Genomic DNA, 20,938 nt, shown 5'->3' on the forward strand with positions numbered 1-20,938 from the left:
GGGCCTGCGAAGCGCCGCTCGGGGCCGGCACTGCCCGCGGGGAGGACGCGCCGCCGCCGTCACCCAGCGCCGCCGCCGCCGCCTCCAGCCGGGCCGCCGCGCGTCCCGGGGGCCGGCCCCGCGAGCGCAGGAGTAAACACCGCCGGAGTCTTGGAGCCGCTGCAGAAGGGAATAAAGAGAGATGCAGGGATTTGTGAGGTTACGGCGCCCCAGCTGCAAGATGCACTAGCCGGCTGAACCCGGGGATCGGCTGACTTGTTGGAACCGGAGTGCTCTGCACGGGAGTGTGGATGAGTTGAAGTTGCTTTCCCGGGGCTCGTTTTCCACGCTGCCGAGAGGAATCCGAGAGGCAAGGAAATCACTTCGTCTTGCCATTGATTGGGCATCGGGAGCTTTTTTTTCCCCCCTCTCTTTCTTTTCCTCCGTCTTGTTGCATGCAAGAAAATTACAGTCCGCTGCTCGCCCGCCCGGGGTGAGAAATATTCAGCCCCGCTTTCTCCCGTCCATTGTGCAACCCAAAGATGAAAGACCGAAGGGGAGAAAGTTAAAGAAATCGCCCACATGCGCTGGATCAGTCCACGGCTTGGGGAAAGGCATCCAGAGAAGGTGGGAGCGGAGAGTTTGAAGTCTTTACAGGCGGGAAGATGGCGGACTGGAGCTGAAAGTGTTGATTGGGAAACTTGGGTGATTCTTGTGTTTATTTACAATTCTCTTGACCCAGGCAGGACACATGCAGGCCAAAAAACGCTATTTCATCCTGCTCTCAGCTGGCTCTTGTCTCGCCCTTTTGTTTTATTTCGGAGGCTTGCAGTTTAGGGCATCAAGGAGCCACAGCCGGAGAGAAGAGCACAGCGGTCGGAATGGCTTGCACCACCCGAGTCCGGATCATTTCTGGCCCCGCTTCCCGGACGCTCTGCGCCCCTTCGTTCCTTGGGATCAATTGGAAAACGAGGATTCCAGCGTGCACATATCCCCCCGGCAGAAGCGAGACGCCAACTCGAGCATCTACAAAGGCAAGAAGTGCCGCATGGAGTCCTGCTTCGATTTCACCCTTTGCAAGAAAAACGGCTTCAAAGTCTACGTGTACCCGCAGCAAAAAGGGGAGAAAATCGCCGAAAGTTACCAAAACATTCTAGCGGCCATCGAGGGCTCCAGGTTCTACACCTCGGACCCCAGCCAGGCGTGCCTCTTTGTCCTGAGTCTGGATACTTTAGACAGAGACCAGCTGTCACCTCAGTATGTGCACAATTTGAGATCCAAAGTGCAGAGTCTCCACTTGTGGAACAATGGTAGGAATCATTTAATTTTTAATTTATATTCCGGCACTTGGCCTGACTACACCGAGGACGTGGGGTTTGACATCGGCCAGGCGATGCTGGCCAAAGCCAGCATCAGTACTGAAAACTTCCGACCCAACTTTGATGTTTCCATCCCCCTCTTTTCTAAGGATCATCCCAGGACAGGAGGGGAGAGGGGGTTTTTGAAGTTTAACACCATCCCTCCTCTCAGGAAGTATATGCTGGTATTCAAGGGGAAGAGGTACCTGACAGGGATAGGGTCAGACACCAGGAATGCCTTATATCACGTCCATAACGGGGAGGACGTGGTGCTCCTCACCACCTGCAAGCATGGCAAAGACTGGCAAAAGCACAAGGATTCTCGCTGTGACCGAGACAACACGGAGTATGAGAAGTAAGTGGCTCGGCTGGGGGGCCTCTGCCGGTCACCCTGGGCCCTGCCCACCTGGGCCAGGTGTGAGGTTGGGGGATGGGGCGCGGCCGAGGGGCCCTCTCTCAGCCTGGGACTGAGCAGCCTGGTTCTGGCGTGTGGCTAGGAGCTGGGGACCCAGAGTTGGATCTCCGGGCCAACGGAAAAGCCCGGAGCACTTTCGTGGGCCAAGTAGGCGCCCGTGTCTCCCTCTTGCTTGGAAACCCTTCAGGGCCATGTGTCTCCTATGAAAGGTGTGGGTTTGCTCCAAGTTTGGAGACCGCTTCTTTAGTGGGTGCGGGAGGGTGTTTGTGAGGAGGTCTAGGGACCCCGAAGAGGCTGTAAATCCACCCGCAGTCTGGAGACCTTCCATCCCAAGATTGATGCTTTATTTGTTTTTCTCACGAGCAGGGGGGGGGGGGGTGGTGGGACGGGACTGTTTTCCCCGGGGATTTCCCAGCCTCCAGTTGTCAAATTTCTGTAAGCCTTGAATTTGTGTTAGCGCTGCAAGTGTTTTAATTTTAGCTACTAAACTTTCAGTGCCTGTCCCTCCCCTACCCTCCGGGGCATTGGCCTCTGTGAAGGGATACCTCAAGCTGATCTAGGCCTGTGATCTTTCTTTCTTTCTTTCATTCATTCACTCATTCATTCATTCATGTGTATGTTTGTATCCTGTCTCCTTCCTAGGGAGAAGCTGTTTTTAAAATCTGGGCCTCAGCCCCACTGCTGTAAACTCCAGTTGCTAATTTAGATTTTCCTTTCCCTTTTGTCTTTATTATTTGCATGTAAATCGGAGACTTACTCTTTGAATGGGCATGAGATGCCTCCTTACCCTCAGTAGTGAGGCAAGTTTTGTCTAGTTGCTAAGTAACTGAGTTGGATACTTTGTAGCCCTTCTTTCTCTTCCTTTTCCTTCCAGGAACAGTAACTGACACTCGGGATTTGGGGGTCAAAGCTAGTTTCCACAAATCTGCTTTAACCTGAGCTTTGGCGGGCCAGTTCCCAAGTTGGTGGGGTCGGAGCCCCAGACTCTCACTTGGCATCTCGCTGTGAAAGAGTTAGTGAGCTCCTACAGTGCATTTCCACGTTAGGCCAGATAAAAACCCGAGCAGCCTTGTGCTACCCAGGGAAGGAAGGGGAACCTCTCAGCTGAGTACAAGAGGAACTGGCAGAGGTTGGCAGATTTTGCAATTGATTCATGAAATGCAGAATAGGGGAAACGCTTCTCAGACCTGATTGGCACAGGAAGGGCTATGGTGGGAAGCAGCCCTGAAAATGAAAGGTTTGATTGTTGTCTGTGGATTTCCTCAGACACTCAGGCCTCCGTAGGAGTGATTGGAAGGGAAATTAAAGTCCTCCTATCCTTGATCATAGACAGTGAAAAAGAAAGTATCAAACCCCCAACCCCAACCGAATTCCCCAACCCCCAACACCTCTTGCTTTCCAAGCATAAGAGAAAGCCCGAGGCTAGGGTCAATTATGAAATCTGTATTTCCCCCTTCTTCAGGGGCAGTTGTGTGTGGATGTTGGGTGCAATTGCAATGGATTAAAATTTTCTCACAAGGGAAACAAACTATGGTTAGTAATAAACTGCTTTGTTTCCACGACATTTACATTGACCTGTTCCTTTGGGTGCTTGTAAGAAAAAAATGCTTGTAGCCTTTCAGGAATTTCTTTGTCTGGCTTATGGTGGAGTAACTCGCAATGGAGTCTAACCCTTCAGTGTCTTCTAAAGCATTCTCACTGAATTTTGTGCAGGGGTCTCGGTGGTCCTCATTCTTCCAGAGCGGCTGGAGCTGAGTTCTCAGTTTAGGAAATCTGAACTGCACATTTCTTTGGGAAACACCCTCAGTCCAATAGAACAATCATCTTCTTTACCTTCTTATTCCTCCAAATAAGTATTAAGTCTCTACATTCTCCACTGAAGCTTTTTCTAGAGCTTGGCAATGAAGGAAGGAAGGGTTGGTTTCCTAGAACCTCTAATTTTTGCCAATTAAATGTAACTAATTTTTGACCTCTTTGGGATCGGGCCAGGAAATCTGACACCCACACTCTTGTTTTGGTTTATGTTTAGAGACCACAAGGGGTCAGGCCCTCAGGACTGGGTCTCATCTGAAAAGTGGCATTTAGTTAGGAAACCAAGTTTTTTGCTCTTTCTCCCGAGCAGGGATTTCTTTAGCAGAGGCACTTCTGGATGTTTTTCATGTTCCCCTTTTGCATACTTTCCAGCTCTAACCTTGCTCAGTAGGACGGGATGCTGCTGTGGAACGTTTATGTTCATTAGCCTGGTCTACCTGGAGTTTTAACTCCTTCCTCTCCCAGATTGTCAGAACTCTTGATCACTGAGTAACAGTGCTTGCAAACATCATCGCCTTTTAGTGTTGCCTTTGAAACACATGCAGATAAAGACTGAGCCCTGAAACACCGTGAGAAATGCGCAGCCAGCAACTGCGTGTTGGGCTCAGAACGAAGAGCCGCTCCTTTGCTCTCTGTTGCTTTCTCTAAGTCTGTCATGCATATCTGAGATGCAGAACTCAAATCCAATGCTAGTGTCCCTCCAGGGTTTTAGAGAAGGAAGTGATAGTGAAGTTGGGTTGTCCAAGTCATGTAAGTCTGACTTCTTACTTAGGACTTTTGATTTGTCACCTTGAACATCAGTTTATCCTTCTGTGGAATGGGCTTTTGACTGCTCCGGGAGAGCTGTACTCATTCATTTGGTGATGGCTTGTAAAAACACGATCAGTTTTCATCCACTTCTCTTCTTTATTAGCAAGTGCCTCTGAAAAGTCTTCGGTTTAATTTGCTCCCCAAGCAACTGACATAGAAGTTTGCTTTGGTCTTACGGGGTCAGATAATTAGATTGAAAATGTATGGTATCATGGCCTAACTAGGGTATGACAGAATATATATAAGCGTATCAACTAAAAAAAGAAAAAAATGGCCTTTAGTGAAATTGAGCCTCATAAAGGTTTAGTGCTAAGGGGTTGAGGACTTCCATCTCACCTGCACTTTTGTGAAAATCAGACATTTATTATTCAAAGTACAAAAGAAAGACACAGAATGAGGGGAAGTACTTTTTCTCCTGTCATAGCAATATTTTTGAGCGCCAGACTTCTAGGATTACATTAAAACATCCATCTTCACGACACCCATAATTAATTGTCATCAGTTACATACATTAACAGATGTCGATGATACTGGCTAAAACAAGTGGCTGCAGCTATTACATGATTCGTAGTGAAGCTTTAGAGAAATTCTGTTTCACTCCTTTGAGCTTCTCATGCATCCTTACAGGGCTCCTATATTTCTTGCATGAACTTCGTAGTTCATATCCCTTGAAAGGGCATTATTGTGAAGCTTCAAATTTGGCTTTCTGAAATAGAAGAAAGAGAAGGAAATGAGAGGTGGCTTCTATCTTTGACCCCTCCGAGGAAAGCAGTGGCGAATATTTTAAGCAGCTCTTCTGGGAACAGGCAGGATTTTGTGCAGGCCTTTTTGATATCTTTCCCTGTGTCTGCTGAAGCTGTACCTCACAATCTTGGCATTTTTAAGAGTCTTGAAGCTAAGTGATCATTCAGCTTCCAGAATCCTCCTTTCACAGATGTGGAAACTGAGGGATGGAATGTTTCGGGGATTTGCTGCAGGTTAAGAAACTGGTTAGTGGCAGGGGTGGGTGAATTTTCCCCCTTGACATACAGTGCTCCGTCTTCAATTACAGATATACTTGAAAGCCCTCCAGCCACTAGGAGAGCCTTACTGATGCTGTTCTTACGGGATTTCTCTTGGAATCCTCGGGGAAGCTGATGAAGACCTTGGACAAACTTTGAAAAAAGTCCTAGGAACTACATACATGCACAGCCTGTCACAGAATTTTCTGGGTGGATGCACAGCCGCTGGTCAGGGCATCCTCAGACTTCCAAATTCTTGCTGTAGGGCTCACCTTCTGTTTTTCATTGCTGCCTAAGGTGTAGGTGCCTGCAGCTGTTTCGCCTAAGTAGGAGGTTCTTGGACCTTGCATTTTGGACCTAAGGGATTTGGGGACTGGACTGTGACTTAACCTAACAGAGAAGCAGAATACAGATGCAGTTATAGAAAAAGAAAATGTGCACAACAAGTAGTCTTTGTAAATGATTTATTTGTTTACTCCCCACCATCCCAAAGCATATTAACAGACCCCTTGAGCAAGTTCATGAGCCAGCAGTGAACCTTAGGTGAATGCTTTCCTCCTCTGAAATGAAAGGTAGAAATTGTGCTTCTTGGGTTTTAAATGTAAAATATGAGTGCCTTCCCCCCTACTCACCACAGTTGTATGAGAGCACAAAAGCATTTCTAAAATAAACCATACAAGCACAGTTTAAAAATAAAGATAGGGAACATTATGCAAAATTATGAAATTGGCAAATGTGTCTTCTGGTGCCATGGTTCTAGTTCTCTCTGCTCCCCTTTTCTTCCCTCCGTCTGAACTTGCTTTCTGGAGAGGACCCAGGAGTCTCATTTACAAGGAATCCCCCAAATAAAGGTAGGGGTGCTGTGTGCTACATCTGGGGACGTTTGCATATTGATTGAGTCCCCTTCAACAAAGGACTTGGTTTAGAGTAGAATCTGACCTAAACTGGGATTCTGCAGGATTTTGTTATACAGCGAATGGCTTGCTCCTGAGGCTTGGACAGGCCAGACCGATGGGAGGCCACCTTTGGTGCTGCTGACTGAGCCAGCAGCTTTAGATGGCACAGACTTGGCAGAGGGGGAAGCTGTCACACCTTCCGCTGGTGATTGTTCTCTTTGTCTACAGACCTGTAGCTCTGCCTCCCCAGAAGACAGTGCTAGAAAGTCACCTTGAGTATGCTAATATCACTTCAAAGATTGCACTGGATGCGGCCTGGCTGCTTTGCTCACAACCATCTTGCAAGGTGTCTTGTGAGGCCATTTTACAGATGTGTAAACTGAGACCACAGGTGGCACAGCTCATAAGTGGCTGAACTGAGACCACAAAGCCAGGTGTTCTGGCCCCGATTCTCCGGTTCTCACTGAGGCCTGCTGCTGCCTCTGCACAGCTGCTCAGGGTGAACCAGGTCAGGCTAAGTGGTCACTGGATTCTGCAGTCTCCTGAGCGTGTTCCATGTGCAGACGTGAACACCGGGCTCATGTGTCCGTGAGCCTAGTGACTAATTGCTTTCCCTTGGAGGCTCTTCCACTTGTGACCACATTCTTTTAATAAACAGGGACTCCCTCAAAACTGTGAGATTTGTTGAATGCCTGTTATTTGAGCCTTTCAACAACGGTGTGAGGTGGGTTAAATCCCCATTTTACAGATTAGAATGCAGGCCGGAGAGGGGAGAGTAAGGTGCCCAGAGTCACATGTGGTGAGTCAATGGTGGCGTTCTAACCGGGGGTCGTGGATTCCCGAGTCCGTTCTTTTTTCCTCTACAAAATGATACCACCTTAAAGGATCTAATGAAATTTCTACCTTATGCTATTTATTATGTTTCTTATGTTATTTATTAGTGAGTGTAGTGTGATCCAGGTATTGGTGGATCTTATCTTTGTTTCCACTGCTTTTTAAAAACACATGTTTCCCAAGGAGAAAATTTGGCTCAGGGATGTGATCAAGGTGGCCCCTAATTTTGACATTTAAGCATTGAACTCCTTAAACCCTTCCCATAAAAGCAGATTCTGCTTTTAGTTCTCTCCTAGAGATCTTCCAAAAAAGAAAAAAAAAAGCGAGGAAAAGGGACAATGGGTGACCTTTGCCCTCACCGATAAAATGCAGGGTTTCCCTTTCTAGTTGTAAGTGAACTGTGAGATGGCACAGCACTGACTGTCGCCCTAGGTAAACAGCATGTTCCAGTGGAAATGGGAGACCCAACGGAAGATTCCATTTGTGAAAGAAATGCACCACACCACTGCTTCCGGGTCCTCAGGCTCCGTGAAGAAGAGCAGTGCTTAAGATATTATAAAAGTCAGGGGTGCCTGGGTGGCTCAATCAGTTAAGCATCCAACTCCGGCTCAGGTCATGATCTCGTGGCCCAGTCCGTGGGTTCGAGCCCCGCGTCGGCCTCTGTGCTGACAGCTCAGAGCCTGGAGCCTGCTTCAAATTCTGTCTCCTTCTCTCTCTGTCCCTCCCCTATTCTTGCTCTGTCTCTCTCTCTCTCAAAAATAAATAAACATTAAAAAAATTTATAAAAAAAATATTATAAAAGTTACCGAGTGCCTTTGTGGAAAATTGGGAAAATAGAGAAGATATAAACCTGCAAACAAATTCCTTCTCTAATCCCCTTGACAAGAGCTCCCTGTTAGGGGAAGTAACCACTATGATCAAGCTTCAGCGTAGCTGGCCTGTGAGCATACATGCCTTTACGAGGGTATCATTGTACCTCTCACGTCTAAGTGCTTCATATGGATATGTTAGTTACTATTTAATTAATAGGAAGCAAATCATGAATTCCACACATTTTCCTTAAGTGCCTTGTTTGTGCCAGACGTGCAGGGGTTGGAGCTAGGGCTGTGGCCGCGAACAAACCACTCGAATGTCCTCCTTCCCATTCCGGTCCGTCGGTCTTGAAGTCAGACGTCAGATGTTTTTTTGCATGTTGCTTTTCTCTTTACGTTATCCAAGAACATTTTCCACTTCTACTAAGTAGGAAAATCCTATTAAAATATTAAAATTGGGTGTTAATGGCTGCATGAGGTTTTTCACTAACCCGTAGCTGGTGCCATTTACATTTTCTTAAGAGATTGGTTGTTGATTATTTCTCATTTTTATTATTACAAATAAGAGGTTTTTTAGTGTTGGTTTTTTTATTATTATAATTGTTATTGTTTATTATAAGTAAGTCTGTGGTGAATTTCACTGTTGTATTCGTCTCCCCCTCCCCCCCTCCCGCCAGTGAGGTCTCTCAGAAAACATGGCAGAACTTCCTCTCCCCACCCATCCCCCAACCCAGTCTTTTTGAGAGGAACAGCTATTTTTGAGGGGAGGCTGTGCACCCATTTAGTGAAGTAGCCATCATTAAATGGCTGCCTAGATAAACATTTGTAGGTGTTAATTGGTCCTGCAGGGGGTCTTTGAAGCTCCCACAGCTTCTGCTCCCTTTGAAGTTTTGTTTTTGCTGGAGCCAGAAACCTAGGGGAGCCTCTCACTGAGCAGGCGCCCTCAGACTGCCTTCTCCTCACAGCCTTCCCTCAGGCCTGACCTGAGTAGATGTCATTCTCTCAGCGAACAGTATCACTTCGTCAGGGCCCTGTTTGTATTTCCTCCTTATTATTGGTATATTATTGCTGACTCCACGGTGCCTTGGAGGTGGATTGGGGCATCCACTTAAGGTCTGGACTCCTTGGTGCAAACGAGGCCCTCGTCCAAGTGATTTAAAAACCAAGACTGAAAACAAAGCCGGCCACCAGTTTACGACTAGTTCCGTTCAGGGCCTTCTCTGCATCGTAACTGCTTTGAACAGCAGTGGGATTTGTGGGGATACAGGGCCTCATTTTGTGTGCCTTCTAGTCTTGTTGGAGAACCTTTAGAAGACAGCCAGTGACCCCCACAGATTCATGGATGAGGTGCTCACTCTCTGCCTCAGTTTCCATATCTGCGAGTGGAGACCCTAACACTTGCCTCACAGGGTCGTTAAGGGGTTCAGATGAGGCGGTGTGTATGAACCTTCCTTGTAAATGCTAGTGTGTTCTGCAGGGTGGTGTTATTACTAAAAACCATCTTCCTGCCATTTTCTAATCAACTGTAGTGGTTTGCTTAGTTTCATCACTTGGCTTTTCTTTTTTTCTTTTTTAGTTTTTTTAAGTTTATTTTTGAGAGAGTGAGAGATGGAGCAAATGGGGGAGGGGCGTGGGGGGGGGGAGAGAGAGAGAGAGAGAGAGAGAGAGAGAGAGAGAGAGAGAGAGAATGAATATCCCAGTCTGCTGACTGTCAGCACAGAGCCCAGTGCAGGGCTTGAACTCATGAACCATGAGGTCATGACCTGAGCCAAAACCAGGAGTTGGACGCTTCACCGACTGAGCCACCCAGGTGCCCCATCACTTGGCTTTCCTTAACTAAGTCCCAGAAATAACTCTGCTCCTCTTTTCCTTGGCACCTAATCCCCAAGAAATGGTGGTAGGCACCCGGGAAACATAGCTACTGTGTCTGTGGGCTGTGGAAAGACCTACACAGGGCCTTCAAGCTGCAGCCTACAGGTGGCATGGGGCAGGGACAGGGTGGTCTCTGGGGCCATCAGGCCCTTCCTTGACTCCACCTTCCCCAAGTTCCCTGGTGGGCTGTTCCAAGAATACAGGTTACCTTTCTGCAGTTGACTTGTGCGCCCTCACCAGCCGAGGGTGACATTTGTGAGGGACCCGTCGTAAGAATGGAGCTGAGCTACTCAGTAACCTCCCTGGGCTGGTTCGGCAGGCCCTTAGGTTGCCAAAAGCAGAAAATTACTCAGGTCACTTTAAGCCACAGGATTTATTTGAGGGGACATGGAACAGACACTCGTCTGGAACTGCTCCAGGAGGTTCTCAGAACTCAGCAGAATACCCTTCTTCCCACTCTGCACCTTGATATCTCCCTTGGCTAGCACCCCTGTTCCTGTGCGTGTCTGCCAGCTACTGCCCTGTCTTTCCTGAAAACTCTTGTCCAGGCCCGAGAGGAAACCAGGCTGGTTGACTTTACTGGCCATTGTTACTCCTTCTGGGGAGAGCCGTTCACAGTTGGCCACATCTCGGGTATGGTGGTGATCTCATCAGTTAAAAGACTGCCCTGCCACTTTGCCGCTCTAGATTTAAGTGGCCATCCTTTTGCAAAGAACAGCCTAAAGTTGCTTCCTGGAACAGGGGACTGTGGTTAGGGGAAGTTGGCGGTGGCAGGCGCTGTTGAAGCCATATCCTGTTGGCATGACATATTTGAGCCCAGATGAGACGGCGATAATGGCAATAGCAACTAATCCTTCTTGAGAGTGTACTGTGTGCCTGGTGATGGGCCGTATCTCCTTCAGTCTTTATGCCCACCCAGCAGGAAGATACGCATTTTGGATGCCTAACCGAGACAGAGGGTCTCTGTGAGTCACTTACCTGAGAGCGCACACCTGGGATGTGACCCAGGCCCGCCCGGCTGCTGAACCCGCCTTCTTTCCCACGGCTCCTTACTGCTTCTGCACAGCTGGACTTGATGTCAGAAAGACCACATCCTCACCCACAACAGTGTGATCGATTATGCCTCGGACTTGCCCCCTAGTATTTATTTAATCTTACTTTAGAGAGACAATTCTAACCAGTTTGGCAGTCTGGTTTCTCAGCCCACAGTAGATTAGAAGCAGTAAAATGGAAAAAGAGGGGGATTCTTGCAGACAGATCTAGGAGGACGGGACAGCCAGCGATGTGAACGTGAGGAAGCAGGCCAGGGAGTTATAAACCGTAATGCCCAGAAGAAGGAGAGAAGCACTACAGTTGGAGAACAGCTGGCTCAGTGCCCGAGACAGTGTCCTAGAGACTGTGCGGGAGTGTCCCTGTAAGCCCCACCGCCTAGTGCCACGCCTGTCACAGGCATGGCTGCTTTAAATATCCGATGAACGACACTGCACTGTGGGCCATCGTTTATGTACGCCGTCCTTTGTTAAAGAAAGTAGAGGAACAAGTAGTGCGTTTTATAACTTTTTCTTTTAACCCTGACGGTTAAAAGCAAAGTGTTTTGCTGCTCCTAAGAGTAAGTTCTCCATTTGAAAATTTGTCTACCAAGCCTAGGAAGTTCCCCAAGGGCTCTAGATACATGGGGTGCCCTCGGAATTAGCATTGAATTTCTGGGTGTTTGTTGCTAACTCAGATTTCTTGGGATTTATGACGCATATCAGTACTTTAAAGTTATGAGAAACGAAAAGTTTCCTGGTATTGCGGTGTGGGCCTGTGATGCTAGCTACTCTTGATTGACTAATACCCAGAGTGACTTGGGCCGTGGGCTCAGGTGAGAGAGTGGCCCCGGGCCAGTGCTGGCCGGCTTGCCCCAGGTGTGGCACATAGAGGTTGGAGATTGGAGAAGGGAGGTGCCCATGAGAGGAGAGGAGGCATGAAGTGTGTGCCTGAGGGGTCGTCCTGGCGGGCGTGTCAGAGCACGTGACGTCAGCTTGCTTTGCCTTTTCCCTGCACCCAGGGGTGCCCGGGATGGGCACTGATGGGTGGAGGTATAACATGGATTTCACGCTCCCTGCATGTGGTCTGGCACCCTGACAGGTTGGTGGAAATCACCACAGCCCCTGACGGAAACTACGACCTGCCACCACCCTGGCTGGACTTGCCTTGGAGGCTTCTCCTAGTTTGACGTGATATCAAGGTGGGGTTGGTCCAGCTCTGCCTGCCTGTCCTGCAGCCAGCCCATGGCAGAGCCCCTTTCCTCCTCCTCCCTCTCCCCACATGCCCTTTTCTGTCCTTCTTGGAAAGCTCTCCCCGTGCTCCATTTTTTCTTCTTCTACGGTTACTTCCTGATGCCTCAGATTTGGTCAGATTCTCCTGGTATGTGCTCTAACAGAACGTGTAATACTTGGCTGCAGCTACCGTTTTATGCTCATTTAACTATTTGTTTTTCTCTTTTCTTAGTAGATTGTACAGGCCCTGAGGGGAGGATTCGTGTTGGTTTTTCAGTAATGTACTCAACAGATATTCATTAAGCACCTACTGCAGGCACAAGGATTCAACAGTGCGCCAAACATCCCCGCCCTCTCGGCGCTCCCCCTCTAGTGGCTGGAGGCTGGCAGCTGCCGGCGATGGCATGTATTAGAAGGTGCCAGACGGCTGCAGAGAGAAGCAGCACATGGCAGGGAGTAAGGCAGTGGATCTCAGCCTGGGTAGTTTCTGGAAATGGGGCCTGGGCTCTACTTGTGGCCAGACTGTAGGGACGAAGTTCCAGGTTTTTAAAAAGCTCTCACCAGGTGATTTGGGGGCACCATGCAAATGGGGGTGATGGAAGGTTTTGCAGTGTTAAATACGGAGGGGAAGGAAAGCCTCGTTAGGAAGGGCCAATGAGCTCAGTGGCCCTTACATTTCCACATCCTAGCACTGTGCCTGACCCACCCATACCAGGCACTCAGTTCTGGCTGGGTAAGTGAAAACAACTTACATTTATTTAACTGATGGAAACGTTACCACCGCTGACTGTGTATTCAAAGTACGGATTCTCTAGACGCCACGCTCTGGTTTACGGGACAGACCTTCCCATGTGCCCTCCGGGTTCATTGAATCACTTGTTGATTCACCCAGAATTTCTTTTCATTTTTGTTTTTTTTTTTTTTTTAACTAAAAGAAATATGTTTTATATATATTTTTAAGTAATCTCTACACCCAATGTGGGACTCAAACTCACAACCCTGAGATCAAGAGTCACACGCTCTACCGACTGAGCCAGCCAGATGCCTGTTTCATTTTCATTTTCAAGGGGATGTTTCTATCAATAAACTTTTTAACCCTAAGGTAGTTTCTCTCTTTTTTCTTTTTCTCTTTCTTTCTTTCTTTCTTCTCTTTCTCTTTCTCTTTCTCTTTCTCTTTCTCTTTCTCTTGCTACCATTCTGTTGGGTAAGTGTGTTAGTGAAACCAAATTAAAATGAATTGAGTGGGTTTGCTGCATAATATGAATCTAAATAATTTATTGTTATACGAGAAGCCGTTATGGTCTTTTTATTATTTAATTTTAACAGTCTGTAGATATTGAGACTTTTTGTTCCTCCTTAACTGCAATTTTTCTCTGAAATGGTTGGTCAGGTATAACTTTTGGCTTGTGTTTTTCACTCAGGTTACTTCCAAATTCTGTTAACTGATATTGAAGCATTGCCCCAGAGTATATAATAACATAGTGCTTAATTGAGCCATCAGGCTTCTAATGAATTCATACCGAGATTTATCATTTAATTAAAGAGCAAAGGGGAGAAAAAGCAAAGGGAAAGGTGTATGATTGTTTCTCCCACTGGCCTCCATTTCCTGCATTTACAGTCTCCTGGTTTGTGTTAGCTTGTGTGTGCAGTATCGTGTACAAGTGCTGCAGGTGTAGAGAGAAATAAAATGGAGGACGCACTGTATCACAGTTACTTCTAATAGGTCTCAAAAATTGATTCAGCCTTGGTGGCAATCATATGGCCCTTGATTACATATGAATTATGTTTCATGTTTTTACAAAGCTTGGTGAGGTCACTCACCAAAATTATTGCTAGATCTGAATATCTAAGCCAATCTGAAGACCTAATCACAGGGAATCTCATACTGAAATGCTTTTGCTTTACTGAGAGGTGGAGAATAAATTTTTCTTGAAAACACCATTTCTTATATGCTACATGGCTCCTTTAAAATTCACACTGCATTAAAAAAGCTACCTGTAAGCAACACCTTTCATGATAACTGCACTTTTAAGTATGCGAGTGTAATGTTGCCAACCTGTAAATGTAGGGCAGTCTTTTATTGATTCAAAGACTGGAAATGTATAATATTTTCTGTATTTAGGTTGGAGAGTTATATTACATGTTTTTTTTTTTTTTTTTTTTTTTTTTTTTAAATGAACAGTATTTTGTGTTAAGATAAAATTTAGGTACCTCTCTGTTTGGTATAGTATAGTTTAAAGGCTTGGAATGATATTTCCTTGTGCTTCGTTTAGATTTAGCCGTGTCTAAGAAGTAACCCAAGTAGGACAAAAGAGGCCAAAAAGATTAAATATCAAAATAAATCCTTCTTTAAACCAATATATAATTGACATTTAACATTGTATTGGTTTTAGGTGTACAGCATAATGATTTGATACATAACAGTTTTTTTCTTGTGATGAGAGTTTTTAAGATCTTTCTTAGCAGCTTTCCAGTATATGATACATTCTTATTAACCATAGTCAACATGCTGTATATTGCATCCTCGGGACTTATTTATCTTACAACTGGAAGTTTATACCTTTAGACCCCTTTTACCCATTTTGCCTATCTCCCACCTCTTGTCTGTGGCAACCATCAATCTGTTCTCCATATGTATGTTTGGTTTGTTTTAGATTCTGCATAGAAGTGAGACCATACAGTATTTGTCTTTCTCTGACTTATCTCAGTTAACGTAATGCTCTCAAGGTCCTTTTGTATTGTTACAAATTGCAGGATTTTCTTCTTTTTTTTTAGGACTGAATAATATTCCATTGTGTATCTATACCACATTTTCTTTATCCATTCATACGTGAATGGGCACGTAGGTTGTTTCCGTGTCTTGACTGTTGTTGTAAATAATGCTATCAGAATAAATCTTCAGTTTTTATAAAAATAAGTCAAGAAATGAACATCCTTAAATTCAAAATACAAAGTAGATATTCTCTGGGAGTACTGGTGACTGTTGAGCCTCCTTGGGCCTCAGTCTCCCTCATCCAGTTTTCTTGCACAGAGACTTATGAGCTCATGGCTGATTGCGACTTCTGTACACATATATTTGTGTCCGTATGTCTGTCATATGTTTGTCTGAGGATGGTGTTCAGTCATGGTACCAGATAGTTTTGTTTGGAAGACAGAGCCATAAGAACATGGAAATAACCTTAAAGATTCAGTGTAACTCTTGCATTATACAGATAAGGAAATAGAGACCCAGGGAAGTTGGGCAACTTGCCCAAGGTCACGTAGCCAGTGGTGACAGAATTGGAAATGGAACATACATCTCTTGACTTCCAGCCAAGTGTCACATGGAGATTATACACGTAGGCTTTGGAGAGTAGTGGCTTGATTTCCAGTGGCGGCTCTGCCACTGTGAAACCTTGGGCAACTTTCTTCTCTGCGTCTGTTTTTTCACTGGTAAAATGGGGAATAGTCCCCACCTCATAGTGTTACTATGAGGATTAAATGAGTAACGTTACGCATTGTGCTTCCAATGGTATTTGGTACATAGTAAGGGCTCAGTCAATAACCACTCTTAACCAGTGCCTTTAATCTGATCCGTGAAAACATGTTACACTGTGTATCATTTCAGACTTAGCGTTTGTGTGTGTTTATCATTGCTTTCATTTCATTTCTTTTATTTGACCTATCTGTTTACAGCTCATTATAATTGTAGTGCGCAATATGATACAGCAGCTTGTCAGTCATATAGGTGCTCAAGGTGGTTTGGCAGGTGCCCAGAATTCCAACCACCTGTTCTAACTGTTGCCAACATACAATAGATTTTCATCTCCAGGAAAGTGTTCAACCAAGAGTCCGAATCATTAGTATGACTCTGTGTCTTTAAAAAAATTCTTTCTCCTTTTACAGAAGTGTTATGTTTCCTACTGGTTCTGTGCAGCTGAGCAATCACATGGGTCTTCCTGTCTCTGCCTCTTGGAAATGCATTAAAACAGTGGCAGATGTACCAGTGGGATCACCTGAAATGACTTTCCGAGATAAACCTGGGCGAGATGGAGAAGATAAAACTAGTTTGTCTTCGCCAGCAATTCTGTGATCCCATCACTGTGCAGTACATAGCAAGTCAGGAAACGTTAACAAGGAATACCTTTCTACTCTCCACAATCTGCATGGCTATTAACAATCAATGGCTTTTCCTTTAGGATGGTCTTACCAGCAGTAACAGTGCCTGTCCTCTAACTGTAGTCGGGGTGAACGTTAGGGAGGAAATTTTAGCCGGTGTTTGGAAGATCTAGGTGGCGGGGGGTGTTCAGGCACAGCATAAGTTACATTTCCATCCTTTCTGCAAGGGGACCCAGCTGCAGTAATGCACAAACATATCGTAAGAGCTTTTCCAAAATACCAGTTTTGCCACCAAACCCAGATGTGATCTGCTTCCTACTGGATTCCACACGGTAGCAGCCCTCGCTGTGATTGGGATATACCACCAGTGAAATCCTGTCTCTCGGAGCTTCATCATATCAGAACAAATGAACAAACATGTTAGAACGGCATTATATCCTTGTGGTAAATCACAGAATCACAGAGGGTTCTCTAATGTCAGCTTTTGGAAAAGGGGCTCTGCGTATGGTTCACTAAGGGTAAGCGAAGTAAGGGTATATACACAGGAAGCAGTGTATATATTTTAATGACAAGGTTGACTATAGGTATTTGTATTTGTCTGTGGAATAAATATTCAAACTCTAAAAGTTTTTTTTCTGGAAACATTCCTGAGTCAGGTGTCAGATATTATTTTCTGCCAAGAGTCAAGGTGCTATTTTTTAAAAATACTACTTTTTTCATCTCACCCCTTCCCTTTCTTTGTCCCAAAGTCTTCTTATCTCTTCTCCACAAAGTAAAAATGGCCTTTCTTTCTCCTGGTAAGCTGACTTGTAGATTCAGGTAGCAGATTGATAAGAATACCGTATTGTATTTTCAGTGAACTCATTTCATTAGATGAGGTGAATTAATTGGATTTTTTTGACATGTCTCTGAAAGTCTAAAATACTCGCTTTTGGAACTCCAGGGTATCATGGCTTGGACGTTTTCTCAGTTTGCTCCTATTCAGGACCTGGTACAAGACCTGTCATTTGAGGCTGTCATTTGAGTTCCCCTTGGGGGTATAGAAATGGTCTAGCGAATTTTCAGAGAGCAGAACATAAATCAGCCCGCTACTTGGCCTGCCCTTCAGTCCCGGGCATTGTCTGGTCATCACCAACCTCATCAGCAGAAGCCTGGATGAAGCATTTCTCTGTCCACACAGGGCAGGTGAGATGGTAATCTAAGGGACTCTCTGAAGTTTTTCTACCCGCCACCCCCATCCTCTCACCCTGTGTAATTTTAGGGATCTGGGCATGCAGGCTTTGAGAGGGTCCTTCTTCTGTCCTGTCATGACAGGGCCCAGAGAAACTCTAGAAGTTAGGCTGAGGCAGTTTTAAACCTCAGATCATTCTGCCTTGCCTTGCAATTACTTAGTTCTTGTCTCTCTAGCTTTCTGTGCCTTCCTGGGGAAAGCTGGCCCCTCTTCTGTACCCTAGGGTTTACCTACCCCTGCAGTAGTTTGCTCGACGGTGCCTCCTATATCTGATTAGCTCGCCGTCCTCCTTTCTTTAGTCTAGAAATTCCTGAACCAAAACAGATGGAGGAAAGGCTATGGTACATTCTAGAATTCTTCATCTTTTAAAGTTTTTTTTTAGTGTATGTCTTTTTCAAGTACAGATCAAGAGGGCCAGACCAATATATGTACGTATATTTTGGGATCAAAGTATACAGCACCTCCTTTCACGGTGGAAAAATGTAGCCAATAGGCTCTTTCTTTCCACCATTTGTCTCCAAATACCTTTTAATCACAAAGTTACTGGGACATTTCACACTTTATATTCTACTTGCATTCAAAGTCCATTGTAAGTTATGAGTCTGTAGAAGTCAGATTTAAGTCAGGTCATAGTCTTGAATGTCAGTCAGCTGAGAGAGAACAGAGATGGTGTGTATTTCTTTAGAATCTGTTTCCCTGGCATCAGCACAGTGCTGAGCATGCAGTAGGTCCTCGAGAAATAACTTGCCAATCGATTGTCTTTTGGTCATGGTGGCCTGTGGTACAGAATAGAAGACTTTGGAACTGAATTATCAGGATCCTTTAATTTTGTTTGGAATCAGCAACCCAGAGGGGATGTTGAATAGGGAAATGTGGTTAGAAGAATTCCTCCTTCCTGCTCTCCACCTTGAGGTGTGAAATTAGAGATTCACCGACATCACACGATGATTTGCAGCTTTGGAATAAGCTGTGTCTTTGTCATTTTAGCTGTGAGTGGGTTCCCGATCATAACTCTGTAATATCCCTAAATGCCCGCTTTATGGAGCCTGAACTGCACTGTATGGCGTGGGACAGGCCTCAGTTCTTGGCTAGCTATGGTTTCTGTCGCTCCGAAGCTTGCTTCTTTTGAGGAGCAGGCTGACATTGCAGAGATCCATTGCAGAGAATTGTGGTGGATCCAGGCTACCCCATGGCGGAAGGGCCCTCTCTGTCTGTCCCTTGGTGGGTGCTCTGACTGCCCCCCTCCAAGGAAGGCAGCCACCGTGCTGTTGGGAACCGCGGCTCGCTCCCCGCCGGCGGCTGCCGAATGGTACAACAGCCTGCCCCGCTCGGCCAGCCGCTGGGGGGGGGGGGGGGGGGGGGGAGCGTCTCTCCTGGGCTCTCACCCTGTAGCTCCGGCCTTCCTGCGGAGGCACAGGGGTACAGTTCTGTGGCCCCCTCTGCCAGGGACATGGTTTCCTACAAGCTGGTTTTGGCTTCCAAGGCTCGTCCCCAGGCCACTTCATTCTTTTTTACAGGATTTCAGTTGACCCTTCTCTGCGAAGCAGCACCTGGCACCTCCCACTCCCACCCACAAGGATGGATTTTTTACCACTCCTCTTTTTCCTTAGGTCCTCTCCAGCTGTACCAGGGAGCCACCAGAGGCATTTGTGGCCTTTCTGAAAGCTCCCCTCCCAGCCGGAGTCACCCCACTTACTTTGTGCCTCTTCCTTCTCATTCCTTTTTTTTCCTTCTTAAAAATTTTATTATTTTTTATTATTTATTTTTTAAAATTTATGTATTTTGAGAGAGAGAGAGAGCGAGAGCATGAGCATGTATGTGGATAAGAGGCAGAGAGAGAGAGGGAGAGAGAGAATCCCAAGCAGACTCTGCACTGTCAGTGCAGAGCCCCACACCAGGCTCGAACCCACAGGGAGATCATGACCTGAGCCAACATCAAGAGTCAGATGCTTAACCAGCTGAGCCATCCAGGCTCCCCTCATTACTTTGCCTTTCAATAACTGACTCTCCCTCCCTCCTGGGAAGGTTTGTGCTTGCATGCACATCCAAGGGCAGGTGCACACACACTCACTCTTCTTGACCCCTTGCTGTCCCTCATCCTACGTCAGGCCTGCTCGAGCCATTCAAGTCAAGCTGTTCTCACTTCTAACAATTCTCATCTTGGAGACTCAATTTTACATTTAACCTTGAAGATAGAGCCACCCAAGAGTTACAGCACAAACCGCAATCTGGTGATGTTTTGGGGAAAAAAATTCTTTTAAAACTCAGATTGCAGATGGCAGCAATAATACTTGAGCATTGTTCAAAGTTCAAATATTACAGAAAGTGAAAGTTACCTACACTATGTCTCCCATTCACTACCTATTTACTAGAACATATATATATATATATATATATATATATATATATATATGTTCTCTTTTCTAATTTCTTTTTTTAATCACTTCATTATATATCAAGCATCATTCCATGTCCATACATATAGATGTCTCACCTTATTTTAACAGCTGAAACTATTCTGTTGTGAAAATAATCCTTTGGTTAGATTATAATAGAATGTAAAATGGCATTTGACTCCTGATCACAGTCTGTTTTCCTGTATATTCACCCCCAGTTCCTTAGTCAGAATGAGGAGTAGCCCCAAGCTGGTATTTTTGTTTATTTGTTTGCTTTTAGCAAAATGAGTTTTTTGGAGGGATCACTAGTTTAAATGCTTTGTTTTCTCAGTTTCCCACAACTGTTTAAAAATCTATTTTAAAGGCTAAAAAAAACCTTAGGATTTTAATCGCTTTTTTTAAATATAAAAATCATAAACAGGTTAGGGCGCCTGGGTGGCTCAGTCAGTTAAGCGTCTGACTTTAGCTCAGGTCCTGATCTCATGGTTCATGGGTTCGAGCCCCACATCGAGCTCTGTGCTGGCAGCTCAGAGCCTGGAGCCTGCTTTGGATTCTGTGACTCCCTCTCTCTGCCCCTCTCCTGCTTGCATTCTCTCTCTGTCTCTCAAAAATGAATAAATGTTAAAAAAATTTTTTTTTCAAATCGTAAACAGTTTATTTTTTCCATCTAAGCAAGAGACCACGGTCCACTAATTGAAAAGACTTAGTCTCCTGTGGAGGGAAAATTGAGTGAAAGCTTTGCCTCAGTCAGGACAACCCGGAGGTTCAGAATCACAGGTCTTAGAAGTTGAGGGGTGCCTGGGTGGCTCAGTCGGTTGAGGGGCCGACTTCGGCTTAGGTCACGATCTCGCGGTCCGTGAGTTTGAGCCTCGCGTCGGGCTCTGTGCTGACAGCTCGGAGCCTGGGGCCTGTTTCAGATTCTGTGTCTCCCTCTCTCTGACCCTCCCCCGTTCATGCTCTGTCTCTCTCTGTCTCAAAAATAAATAAACATTAAAAAAAAATTTAAAAAAAAGAAAAAAGAAGTTGGGGTATAACCCCTGTCAGTAAGCATGACCGGGAAAAGGTTTGTTGATATTCTTTGTGGAAAGTTGGTTGCCAGGTACAACTACAAACTCTTCCACGTTTCTTCACACGGTGCAGTCAAACTGTTTCTTGTCTGCTTG

General features: G+C 45.7%; 1 protein-coding gene across 1 annotated transcript in view; it reads left to right on the plus strand.

Moving 5' to 3' along the window:
* The first annotated feature begins 13 nt into the window (after window positions 1–13).
* EXT1 (exostosin glycosyltransferase 1) overlaps window positions 14–20,938 on the plus strand; it is a 285,506-nt gene continuing 264,581 nt past the window's right edge. Inside the window, exon 1 of the mRNA XM_015072857.3 lies at window positions 14–1,692. Coding sequence (XP_014928343.2) covers window positions 731–1,692 — 962 coding nt within the window. The 5' untranslated portion in view covers window positions 14–730. The remainder of the gene's footprint in view (window positions 1,693–20,938) is intronic.

The sequence above is a fragment of the Acinonyx jubatus genome, chromosome F2 (assembly GCF_027475565.1).
Source record: "Acinonyx jubatus isolate Ajub_Pintada_27869175 chromosome F2, VMU_Ajub_asm_v1.0, whole genome shotgun sequence".
Classification (NCBI taxonomy): Eukaryota; Metazoa; Chordata; class Mammalia; order Carnivora; family Felidae; genus Acinonyx; species Acinonyx jubatus.